The sequence below is a fragment of the Papio anubis genome, chromosome 19 (assembly GCF_008728515.1).
Source record: "Papio anubis isolate 15944 chromosome 19, Panubis1.0, whole genome shotgun sequence".
NCBI classification, from domain to species: Eukaryota; Metazoa; Chordata; class Mammalia; order Primates; family Cercopithecidae; genus Papio; species Papio anubis.
In genome coordinates, this window is record NC_044994.1 from 55,596,551 (window position 1) to 55,615,354 (window position 18,804).

Sequence of the window (18,804 nt, forward strand, 5' to 3'; positions counted from 1 at the left end):
TACCAGGTCATATGGAGAACAAATAATGGAGAACTGTCCTTTTTTTTGTTAATGCCTCTTTTATTTATAGAATTGAAAACTTTGAAAAAAAGATTTAGCTCTAGGCTTATTGTAAAACAAGGTATTAACTTGATTTGGGAGTTTTCTATTGACACTAGATTTATGTTTTTCAGGATAAGATGGAAAGTAAATGTTTGCTAGTAATTGAGAGTAGAAACTTTTCTTTAACCATATATTTTTAAATTTCAGAAAAATTGCCACCAGTTATTTCTAGATTCAAAGGGAATACTAGGTAGATATTGATTTACTTTTTAAAGCTTTAACTGGTTCTTAGGAAAGGTATATAGTATTTGTTAGATTTGGGAGTAATGAGTACCAACAGATAATTTTAATTCTTGTGGTTATGACCAAAACTATGTAGGTGTTGCTTCAGTTGTCAACAGATAGTACGTATACTTTTTCTCTTGTTTAAATAATAATGAGGGGGAAACTTAGTGGCAATTTACGTGTAAGAGGACTTATTTCACCTTGTGGTAGCCAGCCTTTTAACAGACTAGTTTACATCTGTTAATGACTTCCTGTTTAGGGGCACAGAATGCTTTCTAGAGGCTGATTTTTATTTATATTATTTTTATTTTTATTTTTATTTTGAGGCAGAGTTTCGCTCTTGTTGCCCAGGCTGGAGTGCAGTGGCACAATCTTGGCTCACCACAACCTCCGCCTCCCGAGTTCAAGTGATTCTCCTGCCTCAGCCTCCTGCATAGCTGGAATTACAAGCATGCACCACCATGCCTGGCCAATTTTTTGTATTTTTAGTAGAGATGGGGTTTCTGCATGTTGGTCAGGCTGATCTGGAACTCGTGACCTCAGGTGATCCGCCCGCCTTGGCCTCCCAAAGTGCTGGGATTACAGGCATGAGCCGCCGCACCCGGCGAGGCTGATTTTTAAGAAACGCTATTTGAGAATTTATCCCTTTAGTGTTTCTGTCTTGGGTCCTGTTGGATCAATTATGGCATATGAGGGCTGAGGTGAGGTAAGAAATCTCCCAGTTTAAATACATACAGTTAACTTGTAATTTATTAAATACTCCTCATTTACTTTGTAATTTTATGTATATGTTTTATTTTATGATATTAGTCTTAGCATACTTGGCTATACCCGTGAGGAGAGTATTGGAAGCTCCAGGGAACTGCAAGTCCGTGATAGTATTTGGAGGGGTTATATGGACAGAAATTGGATTTGGAGATGAATATTGCAGAATTATCTCACATCATCTAAATGCATTATAATTGTGGCTTAGGTGTTTTGTTGTTGTTCTTTCTGAGTATTCATGGTGTAAGAATACACCCATCCTAATACTTAAGTTTTGTTTTCTCATGCCAAGGCTGAGAGCTGTCCTTGTCATTCCCAGGAGAGAGCAGTCATCTAATGTAGAATGTGTGAAAGTCTCTAATAGCTGCTTTATGATGCTCATTAAAAGTAATTTTCATACTCTGTATGTATGCCCCTTCGTTTTCATTACAATGAGTAGCTGGTTCTTGTTGCTGATAAGTATTTCAGACACATTAAACACAGTAAGTACAGAGTGCTTAACAGGTATTTTTTTTATTTCTCGGATAAAGATAGCAATTTGCACACATTTGGTTTTAATAATTCCTGTTCCCTCCCTGTTTCTCTTGTTAGTAATATCCGCTGTTTCAAGATTGATCAGCCTTCTACAGGAGACGCTTCTGGAGCCCCAGCTGTTTGGAGTCATGGTTACACTGAAGCTTCGGGGGTAAAAAACAAGTAAGTCAGATGAGACTTCAGAGGAAGAACTGCCTCCTGCCTGTCTCACTCCTTTAGTTGGGTAGAAAGAAACTCAGTGCTGTAGCACCTACTTTTCTCATGTAAAATTTCTTTGAGTATTCCAAGCTTCCCCAGAGTGAGGCTCCCTCATGACTTATGTTTGAACATTAAGGGAAGGCCCTGTTTGGAATCACATAGTCTCCCTTAGTAGGAGTCGTTGCTAGGATACAAGGTAACTGACACATTATATCTGTGTAAGACTCCAGTGTTTGGAAAAGGCCTAGGTATTGAAATGCATCCCTGCTCCTTTGAAAAGCCCCTTTATCTTTCTCTGACGCTTGTTTACCAAGCAAAACAGAGATAGTATTAAAGGAGAAGTAGCTTAATTGTGCATATTTAAGATCACTCATGTTATTGACTATGGAGCTGTTTTTACAATCTAAATTAGATTGGCAGGAGTTTGATGTCCGTTGCCTCTAATGTCATCTGCTTGTCTTGCCACCAGAACTTGCCCATCTTAATATCTTTTTCTTTTCCATTTTCCCCACCCTCCCCTCTCTTAGATACAGATGTTGATTTTTCCTGAAAAATGTAACCAGGCTTTTCAGGCTTGCTTGTATTATATGAAGAGGTGCTAATAATTAGTACCTGGACAGGTAAAGAATCCTATAAATTAGAATGGTCATAATTTAATTAGCTGAAGTATAAGAACACAGAAGTCTGAAAGTAGGGGAAGAACAGAAAGTGGAGGTAGATCTAATAATAGCTAACATTAGTATTCAACCCTGGGCACACATTAGAATCAGTAAGGTAAAGAAAATTTTTTAAAAGTCTCCCAACCTAGACTCATTAAATCAGAATGTTTTAAAATCTCCCCCAGGTGATTCTAATATGTGTCTAGGCTTCAGAACCACCGACTAGCTGAATACTCTTCATGGAAAATAAAAGGTTTGGAATTGTTGCTGCCATTCTGCCTGCTTTTCTTTGGGACAGAAAACAGCATCAACTCAAATTCTGGATCTGACACATTGATCTTTTCCCCATTCCCTAAGGTGTCATTTGGCCTTGTGCTCTCTAGAGAAGAGTTAACAACTCTGTTCTCTTTGCTCAGAAAAGGCAGAATAACCTGAGGAGGTGTGCCTTAGTTCTGCCTGGGCTCCAGCTACTCCCTGATTTCCATGGACTTTGCACAGTATGTCATTGTGTTGGGGCAGAGGGGAATTCGTGTATTCTTTAGCGCACTCAAAGTTTCTTTCTGGAGATCATTACTTTTTAGATCAAAGGATCTTTTATGTCTTCCTTACAAACACCGGTATGTGAAACTGCTCATTTCTGAACACTAATGTGAAATCTAAGATTAGTTTTTAATATCTCTGTGTATTAATGTCTATTATCTACTCAATGTGTCTTAATGGAGCAAGTAACCAAGTAGATCTGGGTGGGCTTTTCGGCATAATTCCCCCTTCCACAATTGTGTCACATAGTACAATGTGTGGACAGCAAAGTGCACTACAACCCTTTGAATTGTTCTAAAGTGAACACACCTTCAGACTACCACCTGCATCCAGAAATAAAAAATGAAGAGTCATTGAAAGATATAAATAAATAAATAAATAAATAAATAAATAAATAAATAAATAGAAAATGGACAGCATCCCAGTAGTCCCAGGCTATGCTTTGCCCTCACTTGCTATGTCCCCTTGCGTTTTTTACCCTTTGGTTTTGCCAATAAAGGTTTCTCGAGAGCTTTTTGTTTGTTTTTTTGGTGTTTTTTGTTTTGTTTTTACTTTGTTTGCGTTGTCAATGATCATTTAAACAAGCAGTTTGCTGCTTGACACCTTGAAAGAAGGGGAAAACTGTGGTTGTCCTCTCTCCAAATCTCAGTAGACATCTCTTCCTCCTTTGGGGAAACCCAAGAGGGAACTACAGTTGGATAATTAGCCTCTTTTTTTTTTTTTTTTTTTTTTTTTGAGATGGAGTTTCACTCTTGTTGCCCAGGCTGGAGTGCAGTGGCACAATCTCAGCTCACTGCAACTTCCGCCTCCTGGGTTCAAGTGATTCTCTTGCCTCAACCTCCCAAGTACCTGGGATTACAGGCACCCGCTACCATGCCCGACAAATTTTTGTGTTTTTAGTAGAAATGCAGTTTCACCGTGTTGGCCAGGCCAGTCTTGAACTCCTGACCTCAGGTGATCCACCTGCCTTATCCTCCCAAAGTGCTGGGATTACAGATATGAGCCACTACTCCCAGCCTAGCCTCTTCTTTAGATTAAAAACCAAACAGGAAACTTCACCAGAAAAGAAATGCTGAGAATGATCACCACTGTACTTAAGAAAAAAGAAAGAAAAAAAAACTACGTTACTGTATTTTTTTTTTCCTCTTTCATACTGCCTCATTCCAGCTAGCAAGGGGAGCCTACAGAAGGAAGACGGAATAAAATGACTTTAAAATTTAACTTTGCCACTAATTGCCTTATAATTTTGGATAACTTGTTTTTCTTAATAAATAGAGGCAAGAATTTCAAAATATTGAGATAGAAGCCAGACTGCCTGGCTTTGCACCTGAGTTCTATACTTTCTTGCCGTGTGACCATGGGCAGTTTCTCAGTCTCTCTTTAGCTAAAATAAGCAATAAGAAAAAACTACCTATTCTCATGGTGTTGTTAGAGGATCACGTGAGTTAATATGTATGACATACTTAGAACAATGTGTGCCATATAATAAACCCTATTTAAGTGTTAACTACTACTATTATTGATTATAATGGTCATTGCTATTATTATTTATCCCTGAACTCCTTAAAGGGAGGGATTATATTTTTAAGTTTATGTATCTGGTATGTAGCTGTGATACATAGCAGGTGCTTAATAATTTTTTTCTCTTTATTTATATATGTAAGAAAGTATACTCTATATTCAGTAAAATTCACCCTTTTTAATGTACAGTTCTACAAGTTTTGGGGAAAGAATATCATCATGTGTAACCACCACTACAGGGTATAGACCAGTTCCGTCACCTACCAAAATTTACCCCATGCCCCTTTTTGTCAATTATTCTCCCCAACTCCTGTCCTTGGCAACTCCTGATCTGTTTTTTATCTCATTGATTTTGCCTTTTCCAGAATGTCATATAAAAGGGAATTATATAGTATATGGCCTTCTCAGTCTGACTTCTTTCCCATCACATAATGTGTTTGAGATTCATTTGTACTGTTGCATGTGTCAGTAGTTTGTTTCTTTTCATTGCTTTTTATTCCTAGTAGCATTCCATTGCATGGACATATTATGGTTTGTTTTTGTTTTACCCATTCACCATTTGAAGGATGTTTAGATTGTTTCAAGTTTTTAGCAGTTGCAAATGAAAATGCCACACGTTGCAAACAGTTACATACAGGTTTTTGTATGAATGCTTGTTTTCATTTCTCTGGGGTAAATGCCTAGGGATAAGGATTGCTGGGTCATATGGTAAGTTTCTTCTTTGGAAGAAACTGCCAAACTGTTTCCAAAGTGCCTGTATCATTTTGCACTCCCAACAGCAATGTCTTAAGAGTTCCAGTAGCTACACATCCTTACCAGCAGGTGTTATTGTTAGGTTGCTGTTGTTTTTTCCATTTTAATAATAATATCTCATTGTGGTTTTAATTTACATTTCCCTACTCTTTTCATGTGTTTATTTATCATCCATATACATTCTTTGGTGAAAACTTGTTCATTCACAATCAAATGTGATATTAGCTCTAGGTATTTTTGTAGACACCCTTTATCAAGTTAATTCTCTTCTATACAGAGTTTGCTAAGATTTTATAATGAAATCTTAGTTTTTATAATAAACAGATAACACATTTTGTCATAGGCTTTTTCTGTGTCAATTGAGATGACTGTATGGTTTTTTTTCTTCTTCAGTCTGTTGATGTGCTTAATTACATTGATTGATTTTAAAATGTTAAATACACTTTGCATTCCAAGTGTAAATTCACTTGGTCACAATGTAGTATCTTTTTTTTTTTCTTTTTTTTTGAGACAGATTTCACCCTTGTTGCCCAGGCTGGAGTGCAATGGCGCGATCTCGGTTCACCGCAACCTCCACCTCCCAGGTTCAAGCGATTCTCCTGCCTCAGCCTCCTGAGTAGCTAGGATTTCAGGCATGCACCACTATATCCGGCTAACGTTATATTTTTAGTAGAGATGGGGTTTCTGCATGTTGGTCAGGCTGGTCTCGACCTCCCGACCTCAAGTTATCCTCCCTCCTCGGCCTCCCAAAGTTCTGGGATTACAGGCGCGAGCCACCACGCCTGGCCTGAAGTATTATATTTCTTACATGCTGCTGGGTTAGATTTGCTGTTAATTTGTTGAGGATGTCTATGTTCCATGGTGGATATTGGTCTGTAGCTCTCTTGTGATGTCTTTGATTTTGGTATCGGGGTAATGCTGGCCTCATAGAATGAGTTGGGAAGTGTTTCCTCATCTTGAGTTTTCTGGAGGAGTTTGTATAGAATTGGTAATATATCCTTCTTAAATATTTAAAAGAATTCACCAGTGAAGCCATCTGTGCCTGGATTTTTTTTTAAACCTACAATTTCTTTAAATAGGATTATCTCTTCCTTCTTCTTGAACAAACTTTGGTAATTTGTGTCTTTCAAGGAATTTGTCTGCTTTATCTAGTTTTCAAATGTATTGAATGTATTGACATTATGCTTTTTTTTTTTTTTTGAGACAGAGTCTCACTCTGTCACCCAGGCTGGAGTGCAGTGGCACAATCTCGGCTCACTGCAGCCTCTCCCTTCTGGGTTCACGCAGTTCTTCTGCCTCAGCCTCCTGAGTAGTTGGGACTACCGGCGTGTGCCACCATGCCCAGCTAACTTTTTATATTTTTAGTAGAGACGGAGTTTCACCATATTGACCAGGCTGTTCTCGGACTCCTGACCTCAAATGGTCCGCCTGCTTCAGCCTCCCAAAGTGCTGGGATTACAGGCATGAGCCACCATGCCTGGCCCATTATTATGCTTTTAAAATCTGTAGAATCTGTAGAGATATGCCTCCCCTCTCTCATTCCTAATATTGGTAATTTGTGTTTTCTTTTTTTCTGATCAGTTTGATTTGGTTTATCAATTTTATTGATATTCTCAAAGAACTAGATTTTTTTGTTTGTTTTATTGATTTTTCTCTATAATTTTTCTGTTCCACATTTCTTATGTTTTAAGGGTTTTCTTTTGTTGTTGTTGTTGTTGTTGTTGTTTGAGACAGAGTCTTGTTCTGTTGCCTAGACTGGCCTTAAACTCCTGGCCTCAAGCGATCCTCCTGCCTTGGCCTCTCAAAGTGCTGAGATTACAGGTGTGAGCTATCACAGTCAACTGCTTTTCTTATTTTTATTATTCCCTTTCTTCTTGCTTTGGGTTTGTTATGTACTGCTTTTTCTAGTTTCTTTAAATGGAAGCTTAGATTATTGATTTGAGACCTCTAATTCTGTAACATAAGGATTTAGAGTTGTAAATTTCTTTCTAAGCAATTTCGCTAATATCGTTGGAGAACATGCTTTGTATGACTTGAATCTTGTAAACTTATTTGGACTTGAATTTTTGTCCAGAATCTTACCTATCTTGGTAAAAGTTCTGTGTGCATTTAAAAAAAAAAAAAATTGCTGTCAGGTGTGGTGCCAATTAACTCAAGTTGGTTGATATTGTTGTTCAAGCCTCCTACCAATTTTCTGTCTACTTATTCTGTTGATGGTTGAGAGGCTATGAATATGGATTCGTCTGTTTCTCCTTGTAGTTCTATCAGTTTTTGCTTCATGCATCTTGAAGCTCTGTTAAGTATGTAAACATTTAGAATGATGTAGCCTCTTGATGAACTGACCCCTTTATCATTATGACTCTCTTTATTCTTGTAACATTCTTTATTCTGAAATATACTTTGTCTGATACTAACATAGCCATTTCAACTTTTTTTGGATTAATGTTAGCATGGTATACCTTTAAAAAAATCCTTTTACTTTTAACCTATTTGTCTCATATTTAAAGTGGATTTCTTATAGGCAGCATATAATTAGGTCTTTTTTTTTATTCAGTCTGAATTTTTTGTCTTTTGGGTAGTGTTAAGGCCTTTATATTTAATGAAATTATTGATATGGTTAGGTTTAAACCTTCCACCTTACTATTGTTTTCTATTTGTGCCGTCTGTTCTTTATTTCCTTTTTCTTCATTCTTTTGAATTATTTGTTATGATTTGATTTTATCTTTATTCATTCTTACTCTACCATGCGTCTCTGTGTGTACATGTGTGGCTTGTTTAGAGTTTATAGTATGATCTTTAACGTATCACTGTTTACCTTCAAGTAGTGGTAATGTCATTTCACATATAAGAACCTTGCAGATATGTACTTCTTCTCCTGTCCTGGCCTTTATGCTGTTGTTGTCGTATGTTCTGCTTCTATCTATGTTATAACCTCCAAAATACATTACTATTATTTTTACTTTAGTTATTTTCTAAAGCAATGTTTCTCAACTTTAATACCATTAACATTTTGAACCAGATAATTATTTGTTGTTGCCTCCCAATAATTATTAGAATATTATTGAATATTCTATTGAAAATCACTGTTCTAAGGTGATTTTTAAAATAAGAAAATGAGGCTGGGCACAGTGGCCATGCCTATAATCCCAGCATTTTGAGAGGCTGAGGCGGGCGGATCACTCGAGGTCAGGAGTATGAGACCAACCTGGCCAACGTGGTGAAATGCTGTCTCTATAAAAAATACAAAAATTAGCTGGGCATGGTGGCGAGTGCCTGTAATCCCAGCTACTCAGGAGGCTGAGGCAGGAGAATCACTTGAACCCGGGAGGCAGAGATTGCAGTGAACCAAGATCACAGCACTGCACTCCAGCCTGGGTGACAGAGTGAGACTCCATCTCAAAAAAAAAAAATTTAAAAAAAACATAAGGAAATGTTTCTGTTGACTCACCTGGCTGTCATTATCGTTGTGCTTCATCATTATCATTGTGCTTCATCATTATCGTTGTGCTTCATTCTTTTGAACAGGTCCGGATTTCCATCTGGGATCATTTTCTTCTACCTTAAGGATTTCCTTTTCCATTTCTTTAGTGCCAGCCTGCTTGTGGTAAATACTTTTATTTGTGCATCTGGAAATGTCTTTATTTCCCCTTAACTTTTCATAGCTGTTTGTACTGGCTTAGAAATCTAGGTTGTTTTCTAGTTGTTTTCCATTGGTACCTTCAAGGTGTTGCTCCACTGTCTCCTACCAGGTTTCCAGGGAGAAGCCTGCTGTTGGGCACATCCTGGTTTCCCCACTCTACCTCCCGCCTTTGTTCCTGGTTTCTAGCAATTTGATTTTGATGTGTCTCAGTTAAGTCTTTTTCATGTTTCTCTTGCTTGCAGTATCTGTAGGTTTATAATTTTCTTCATATTTGAAATGTTTTCAGCCATCAACTCCTCAAAAGTGTTTTCTGTCTCTTCTTTTGAAGACTCCAATTCCCTGTAGTATATTAGGCTGTTTGAAGTTGTCCTGCCACTCACTAATATCCTGGCCTTATTTTTTTTTTCCAATCTTTTTTTTTTCTCTCTGTTTCATTTTGGACAGTTTCTGGGACACAGTTACTTGGAAACAGTTTGATTCTTTTGAGTTTGGGGTGGAGAAAGTCTCCAAATTTTCCACAGGTGTGGGGAACCACTGTCCTCCTCCAGTGCACTGACTGGAGACTCTGGTCACCCTGTCCTCCTTCAGCCCCCAGCTCTATCTCCTCAATGCACAGACCACAGCCTTCACCTGGGTCTTCCTCCCTGTGCTGCAGCCTGGACACTTCCCCAGGAGAAAGCTGGGCGGGAAGCAGGCTGTCTCCAGGATCACTGACCTGTGCTCTTACTGTCCAGTTGGGGTTTGTTTGTTTGTTTTTTCTGCCTTTTAAAAAAGTTATTTGAAGACTGGGCATAGTGGCTCACACCTGTAATCCCAGCACTTTGGGAGGCTGAGGCTGGCAGATTGCTTAAGCTCAGGAGTTGCAGATCAGCGTGACCAACATGGTGAAATCCCATCTCTACTAAAAATACAAAAATTAGCTGGGCGTGGTGGCGTACTCCTGTAGTCCTAGCTACTCAGGAGGCTAAGGTGGGAGAATCGCTTGAACCCTAGAAGTGGAGACTGCAGTGAGCCGAGATCACACTACTGCACTCCAGCCTCGATGATAGAGGGAGACCCTGTCTCAAAAAAATAAAAATAAAAATAACTTTTGTAAAGTCATTTGAGGCTTTTTCTATATTTGTGCATGCTTTTCATATAGGTTTCATCTATTTTTCCCAGTGTTTTCATTGTCTATTTTGGCTGGATGTGGAGATTCTCCTTAATAACTGCTTATTGAATGAATGCGTAGATACGGATTCCTAATCTCTGATTTCCCATGACTCTTTTTCCCCTTCTGTCACTGACATTTAAAAATAAACTCATCAGAAGAGAAGCACGTAGGAAGGCATGTGTGAAGCATAATTTGTGCTCATCCTTCTCTGCTAATCAAAATTTGCTGATAGAAATTAGCTGGAGTCAGTTTACCTGCCCTTAATCTGTCTGGAGTCACGAAGAAAGAGACAAAACTGAGATAGGGAAATCTTGAAATAAATAAGCACTGGGCTGGGCCTGGAGCAGGAGGATGAGTGGACTCAGCACAGAAGTGTGGTTGCCTTGCAGGTTGTGTGTTGCAGCCCTGTCGGTGAATAACTTCTGTGACAACCGCGAAGCCCTCTACGGTGTGTTTGATGGAGACCGGAATGTGGAGGTGCCCTACCTTCTCCAGTGCACCATGAGTGACATTTTGGCTGAAGAGCTGCAAAAAACAAAAAATGAAGAAGAATACATGGTCAATACATTCATTGTCATGCAAAGGTAAAACTCAGAGTTCCTGCTTACCTGCTGTATGTTTTTTTGCTCTTTGAGTGTTTATCCTCTGTGTTTTGACTATGAGTACCAAGATGCATTCAGGCAAGTTTGGTGTTGCCCAGGCATCAGGAATGGTGCTCCAGTTTGAGACATACTGATGTTCATATAACTTTGTGGAAGGCTCCGACAATGACAAGGAGTTAGTTTCTCTGAGAACTGGACCTTACTGGCCTTTATTGATTGCAGATTTTCATCAGATTGTTTGCAATGCCATTTTTCCTCCCAAATCATGTGAGCTCTGGAGGCTTTTTAGACTTTCTGGTGTGGGGACCTCTCTTTGAAATGGACCGTTTCTATCCTAGTTTCTTGGCCCTTATGAAATACTATCACTGGTTTGAGGTAGTGCAAACCTTTGTTAAATCAAGATGGTCAGATTTTAGCTCAGGAGTTAAATCATTCTTTATATTTTGTTTTCCCCTTTATTAAATGTTCAAGACAGTGTTACTGGCAGAATCCTAGGCCATAGCCTGGAGTTTCCACCAGCAGCAGAGTTTTAGGTTGCTATAGAAATTGTGGTATATTGTTTGTAACTCTTAGATGAGTGAGGATTCCCTCATTCAAAGAATTGTTCATTCTTATCACCTTCATGGCTTTCTAGGTGATAATGGAATTGCCTGTCTATAAATATTGTACTGCAGACTCGCTCATGTGGGACCCAGGAGTGATCAGCGTACTGGTACTTGAGGTCATGATAGCAGTCATGGTCTTTTGTCCTTATCTGTTCTTTCTCTCCCTTGATACTCTGCCAGAGCAAGTAGCTTTGTTAAGGGGGTAGAAGAAGTGTCTGGGGAGGAGTGTTCAGAGCAGCATTTACAGTGATACCTGCGTCTCAAATGGTTCCTCTCAGAGAGCTTGGTGGAGGCAAGCCTGGGATGGTTCTTGCTGCTACAGTCACCTCTGACTTTCAGATTCTCAGTGAGCATGTACAATTAGCAATTGAACAATAATGACTAATATCCAGCAAGCCCTTAATATGTACCAGTCATTGTTCTAAATTTTACCTTATGTGTCATAAATTGTTACCAGTTAGCGGAGTAATGTTACTGAAAGTGATGTACAGAGAGGTGAAGCACAGTGCCTACGGGCTAGTATGTAGTGCAGCCAGGACCTGACCTCGGGTTGTAAGACTCCAGAGGATGTTCTAACTAGCAGGCACATCAGCTTTCCTGGTTTTACCACCCTTTTGTTCTAGAAAAACATCTAGCATGTATCATATGCACACACACACACATGTGCACACAGACCAAAGCACAGACACATCCCTTCACAACCCCCAAGAGGTCTGCTTTTTATGCACCCTCAAGCACTGGGTAAGAATTAAACACTGAGAACCCCAATCTTGGATTACTTGCCATACTTTTTACGAATCACTGTGCCTAGGAAAGGGAGAAAATGGAGCTGCCTTGGAAAGGTCTAGAGCCAAATACCTGAAAGTTGGAGTTTAGGAGCCTAAACTGTCGGCCCTTCTCCAGGGTCTTTTGTGTTTCTCTTATTTTCCCTATCTGTTAAGAGGGTATGGGTTGTGTGGTGAACTTTGGGTCCTTAGGGGAACTGGTCTTTGTGCAGGATTTCCTAATGCATGCAAGTAGGCAGCCCTGGTTTCCATTGCTCCTCTTGCCAGTTGCTTACCTTACACATGTGATAGTAGCAGACAGTACCTTAGGGTCTGGCCTTGTAAAACAGGAGGCTGTTTTTCTTAACTTTCTTGCTCCTGTGCCACTCAGGAACAGCAGGGGCCTGGGCGGTGTTACCATTTGTGGGGCTTGCCATAGGAGTTCATGAGGCCATGGGAGCAATAATGGTCTTTTGTCCCTCTCTGCCGTTTGTCTCCCTTGATAATCTGCCAGAACAAGTAGCTTTGTAAGAGGGGTTTTTGATTTTTGATTTTCAGAATTTGCAGGTGCTTCCTATATTTGATAAGTCTGTGGATTAATTGTCATGATTAAAAAGATAAATCACAAGCACTTGGTATTCGATTACTAGAATGTCCTTTCTATGAGTTTTCTAGAATAGAGGGTACTGGGCCAGAAAGTTTTTACTATATAGGGCAGGAACATGAACACTCCAATACTTAAAGGCTCCTACCAACAAACATCCTTATAAGGGGGAGAGGGTTGTCAGGTTTTTCTGACGTGTGCCTGCCAGTGGGGTAGGGTGTTTATACCTGCTCTTATGTGCATGGTTTTTTCAATGTTCCTCTCCTGTGGACAGAGGGAATTTAGAGAAGCAGATAGAGAGAGAAGTCATTTTCCTGCTGTCTTTGGAGTGTGCTGATAGGGCAGTGTGGTTGACGAGGGTAACAGGCTGTATACAGCAGCCCAGGGGCATCTGCCTTCCAGAGCAGCACCTGTGGCTTTTAATGGTACAGTGATACTGTCTCCCAGTTGTGAGCCTCTCTGTGTGGATGTGTGTGGTGTCAGATTCCGGGGCTCTTTTCATCAAAGAGGCGGAGCAGTGTGTGCTTTGATGAAGGAAGCGGAGTGGAATCCCCAGAGGTCTCCTTCCTGGCCCTGTCCAGTGGTGCAGTCTTCGTGTTGAATTTGCAGAACTGGCACTGATGGACTGTGTTTGAGTGTCACCCCCTCTCTTCGGATTCCAGGAAACTTGGAACTGCTGGGCAGAAGCTTGGTGGTGCCGCTGTCCTTTGTCATATCAAGCATGACCCTGTGGACCCAGGAGGATCCTTCACCTTGACCTCTGCTAATGTGGGCAAGTGCCAAACAGTTCTCTGTCGAAATGGAAAGCCACTGCCTCTGTCCAGATCTTACATCATGAGCTGTGAAGAAGAGCTGAAGAGGATTAAACAGCACAAGGCCATTATCACTGAGGTGAGAAAAGAGGGCTTTTCCCCAGGATGGTGGAGAGGAGAGGAGACCAGATCATAGCAGAAACTAGCTAGGGAGCATTTGCCTTCAAAGAACCAACTTTTTGGTTCAAAGAACCAACTTTTTTTTGAAGTTGGTTCGACATTAGAATTCCAAACCCATAGTATCACAAAGCAAATGTCTTACATTATGACGTATGCTTGTCAGTTGCCTCTCTGCATCAGGCACTGTGCTGCGTGCTTCGTGGGCACGATCCCATTCCATGTTTGCAGCCACTCTACAGAGGGCTGCTTTGGTGGTTGAGGGCTCTACCCCTGACATCACACTACTAGTTTTCATGTCTTAGCTCTGCCACTTGCAGGCTGTAACCTTTAAACCTCTCTAAGCCTCAGTTTTCTCATCTGTAAAGTGGGAATAATCATGCATCTGTCCTATCTTACAAGGTTGGTACGACTTGTAAACTATGAAGGTCTATATAAGTGTAAGTCGTTGTTATTTTGGTTCATGTCTCACGTCCCATTTGAGTACACAGTGAGCAGTTCTCAGCTAGGGGCAGTTTGCTTCCCCACAAGACGTTTGGCAGCATATAGAGACATTTTTGGTCATCACAGTTGGGGCGGAGAGTGCGATTGGCATGCAGTGGATTGAGGCCACTGAGCATCCTACAGCGCTGCTAGGACAATGCCGCTCAACACCCCACAATGCACAGGGCAGTCCCCACAGCATGGACTGTGGTGTGTGTGTTTGGAGGACGTGTCTCAAGGTAGAGAAGTAAAATACAATACAAAACAAAACCTCATTGTTGAGTATTAAGCAATGCAAACAAAAGTGGGGAAGAGGCGAGGCACGGAAAACGAGAAGTCTGACGTGCAAACCATGATTCATGTAGGCCGCTGAAATCATTTACCTTCAATTGTGTTTGGCATAGTGTTGAACTAAAGTTGAATTCAGTGCATTCTGTCCACATTAGACTGTCTTCTGCTCCCTAACACAGTGTCTGCCATCCATGTTCATCCTCTCTGCTCCAAGAATAGACAGAGAACAAATTCACACAGACTCATTTGCACAGAATCCCATGTATAGCTTGAGTGTTTCTGTTTCTTTCTTAAGGCCCTCATCAAAGCCTATGTGGAATCAGTCTTTTTTCTCTACTGGACTTTAGCTTTCACCAGAGTCCATCTCAAACTGTACGTGGTTCTGTGGGTTTTATCAACAGTGTAAGACTGGAAACTTCTTGAAGGTAGATGTTTATCTGCAGGTCACCGCTGTCTGCCCATGTCATTTTTTCAGGCACAGGGCAAATGACCAACACCTTGATGAATTAGCGAATGGAGCAGAACTCCTGGAGCCCATGTTGGCAGCTTCAGTGCTCGTGAATCACAAAACCATTGGTTCTGATGGAGAGAAATCTAAAGGGATGGGCAGAACAGCAAGAACAGTTTCTGCCAAATTCCATGCTTTGGGGACAGATTATGTCAGTAGAATCAAGGCAGTTTAAGGTTGTGCTTGAAGCCCATCTTACTAATTGTACTAATAGGAATGCTTATCTGCTTATAAGTGTGGTGTGGCAAAGTTGTGTGAGAAGCTGGGAAAGACATCCCTAGGACAAGCAGGCACCTTGCCAAATCCCAAATAAAGGAAAGTGGTAGGACTGGAAAGGAAATGGATGTTCTCTGGAAGAAACACTTGCTCATCCCAGACAGGGATTTGTTGTAATGAAGCCTTTCCTGGAAAGAGGTGTTAAAACTAGGGCATGTAGAGATATGTCATGGACCTTAGAATCTCAAAATTTGAAGAATAAAGAACAAAGCAGGTACACATGGAAAAAAAAATCTTTTTATTGGCAAGTGGTCTGGCACTTTGGTAATTGGTTTAAATAGCATGCACACAGCTGAACTAAAGCCAGCAGATCTTGCCTTCTCCATTGGTCAACAGGAAATCAAGTTCGAGGAAGTTGTAAGAATTGGCATTTCTTCTTTAGCATCTGTTCTCCTGACAGGAGCATTCTTACCCACCTAGTCATGCCAAGGTTTTCTCCACCTCTTAAGTACTTTCAAGTCCTCTCTGGAGTTTTAGACACTGCTGCCACTTGTGATCATGGAGAGCAATGGAAGATTCAGGAGCATTGTCTTGATACATGCCTGCCTCGTGTGTCTTTGCTCAGGACTGGCTTCTATCAGAAAGACTCTTCCTACCTCAGAGTCTTCCTACGCCCAGCCCGTCTGAGGGCCGATCCTTGATCACCATGTTCACTGAGGGAGGGAAGATGTAAACCCACCTTTATAGGAGGAGCTGGCCAGCTATGCTTGCTGTGTGTAAGGCTAGATGATGGCTTGCTTTAGATAAACAGCAGGACTTGTGACCTAGTGTGAATGGGGTCCCAGTAACACACATAACCAAAATCTTTTCCTTTTGTCCCTACTGCTCCTTACCTGCCCAGGCCTACTACCTGGCGTTTCTGATGACAGGTGCACATTAACTACTCACTAGAGAGTGAGCCCTTCTTTCCTCTGTGGGCCACACAGCACTTCTTTGTGGTCCTACAGTTGAGACAGTCGAAGGACCCGCAGGGAACCTGCACAGTTGCCACAGGTGCTCTGTATTAACTGTCTGTCTGCAAACCCTTGTTCTTCCAGGATGGCAAGGTGAACGGGGTGACTGAGTCCACGCGCATCCTGGGCTACACCTTCCTCCACCCCAGTGTGGTGCCTCGCCCCCACGTGCAGTCCGTGCTCCTGACCCCCCAGGATGAGTTCTTCATCCTAGGCAGTAAGGGGTTGTGGGATAGCCTGTCCCTCGAGGAGGCCGTGGAGGCCGTGCGCAATGTTCCTGACGCCCTGGCTGCCGCCAAGAAGCTGTGTACCCTGGCCCAGAGCTACGGCTGCCACGACAGCATCAGCGCTGTGGTGGTGCAGCTCAGTGTCACCGAGGACAACTTCTGCTGCTGCGAGCTCAGCGCCGGTGGGGCCGTGCCACCACCCAGCCCTGGCATCTTCCCTCCCTCAGTGAACATGGTGATCAAGGATCGGCCCTCAGACGGGCTGGGCGTGCCGTCCTCCAGCAGCGGCATGGCTTCCGAGATCAGCAGTGAGCTCTCCACTTCCGAGATGAGCAGCGAGGTGGGGTCCACAGCCTCCGATGAGCCCCCGCCCGGAGCCCTAAGCGAGAACAGCCCTGCCTACCCCAGTGAGCAGCGCTGCATGCTCCACCCCGTCTGTCTGTCCAACTCCTTCCAGCGCCAGCTGTCCAGCGCCACGTTCTCTAGCGCCTTCTCCGACAACGGCCTTGACAGTGACGATGAGGAGCCCATAGAGGGCGTCTTCACCAATGGCAGCCGGGTGGAGGTGGAGGTGGACATCCACTGCAGCCGGGCCAAGGAGAAGGAGAAACAGCAGCACCTGCTTCAGGTGCCAGCAGAGGCCAGCGATGAGGGCATTGTCATCAGCGCCAACGAGGATGAGCCGGGTCTGCCCAGGAAGGCAGACTTCTCTGCCGTTGGGACCATTGGGCGCCGGAGGGCCAATGGCTCTGTTGCGCCCCAGGAAAGGAGCCACAATATGATAGAGGTGGCTACAGATGCACCTCTTCGAAAGCCTGGAGGCTATTTTGCTGCCCCGGCTCAGCCAGATCCCGATGATCAGTTTATCATACCCCCGGAGCTGGAAGAGGAGGTCAAAGAAATCATGAAGCATCACCAGGAGCAACAGCAGCAGCAGCAGCCACCACCGCCACCTCAGCTCCAGCCGCAGCTGCCGCGGCACTACCAACTGGACCAGCTGCCAGATTATTACGACACGCCACTATGACCCAGCTGAGCTATTTAACAAATAAACTAACCACAAAATACCAAGTTGCAGGAGTCTCTCAGGCTCACATTAAACCAGGGGTTTTACTCCACGTCCTTCCCCCGGACACTGTTCCCAACCTGTCGTCGCAGCTAATCTGTAGGTTCTCTTTCTTTGGGTTATTTTTTAAAATAATCACCACTTTCTTCTAGTGATGCTTTACCAATATGATTTACATTTGTTAACTTCTCCCCCTAACATATCAGATATGTAAAGACAAAGAGCAAAAGGTTTAATATATTACAGAGAAACAGTTAATGATAATGTGCTATTTTTTAAAATGGCTTTTTGTTGTTTTGTTTGTTTGGAAGGCAGGGCAGGCTGCCGTTGCTAAATGATTTAATAATATTGTAATTCTGTATTTCTTTGGGGGGAAAAGTTTTTTTTTTTTTTTGTCTTGAAAATAATAGACATTTGTAGAATATGGAGACTAACTCCTAGGAGTTGCTTTACTCTGTCAGGTGACTTAAGTCACTGGGATTCACTAATTTTCTCTGAGAGAACAGCGATTGAGAATTTCTATTGTAAATAGCTCAGTGTTGTATAGTGAGGCTTACGATGTTTTGTAGTCTTGGCGTGAGGACACAGCCCAAGTAACTGACGTTTCCCCTTCCCTTACCCTCTGAGGAGCCTGCCTGCCTCCCAACTCACCCTCACTTCACTGAATGAGGAGGCTGAGCAGCTGCAGCATTTCTGTCCAGAGGAAGTGGATCTTAGGCCACCACACAAGAGCCTGCACCCAAAGGCCCTAAACCCGTTTTCCTCCCTGTCCCAGCCTCTCCACTTTGACAGACAATTTTTAACTGTGTTCCTTACTGCTGCCACAATCAGCATGGCTGTATAGTGCCCCATTAGGCCATTTACATACCCAGAGTTACACTCAAGCAGAATGCACAAATGGACATGTCATAATTTTTGTTATAATAAATATGAAATTTACAAGTATTTACAAGTATCTGCTTTTGTCTCAGCAGCCAGATGTGTCTTGGAGACAGTCACACTAGCTTGGGTTTGGAAAGAATGGATGGAATATTGGGGTCATCAGATATTTCTGATTTTTTTTTAAAGAGAAAAACATCCGTTAACCTACATTGAATGAAATGTGAAATTAACTGAATGGTAAACAGTATAATTAGCTGATCTTATAGCTTTTCTTTTCTTTTCTTTTCTCTTTTCTTTCTTTTCCTTTTCCTTTTTCTTTTTCTTTCTCTTTTTCTTTTTGAAATGGAGTCTCACTCTGTCTCCCAGGCTGTAGCGCAGTGGTGTGTTCTCTGCCCACTGCAACTTCCGCCTTCCGGGTTCAAGTGATTCTCCTGCTTCAGCCTCCTGAATACTTGGCATTACAGGCACACACCACCACGCCCAGCTAATTTTCATATTTTTAGTAAAGATAGGGTTTCACCATG

General features: G+C 42.0%; 1 protein-coding gene across 2 annotated transcripts in view; it reads left to right on the forward strand.

Annotated features, from left to right (window-relative positions):
• The window catches only part of PHLPP1 (PH domain and leucine rich repeat protein phosphatase 1), a 288,094-nt gene that overhangs the window by 249,343 nt on the left and 19,947 nt on the right, over positions 1 to 18,804 (forward strand). The window contains exons 14-17 of one of the 2 annotated variants that reach the window (XM_003919671.5): positions 1,684 to 1,788; positions 10,480 to 10,674; positions 13,328 to 13,556; positions 16,190 to 18,343. In XM_003919671.5, coding sequence (XP_003919720.4) covers positions 1,684 to 1,788; positions 10,480 to 10,674; positions 13,328 to 13,556; positions 16,190 to 17,359 — 1,699 coding nt within the window. In that variant the 3' untranslated portion in view covers positions 17,360 to 18,343. Of the gene's footprint in view, positions 1 to 1,683; positions 1,789 to 10,479; positions 10,675 to 13,327; positions 13,557 to 16,189; positions 18,344 to 18,804 lie in introns of those variants that run through there. The other variant, XM_021930200.2, reaches the window with a different exon arrangement.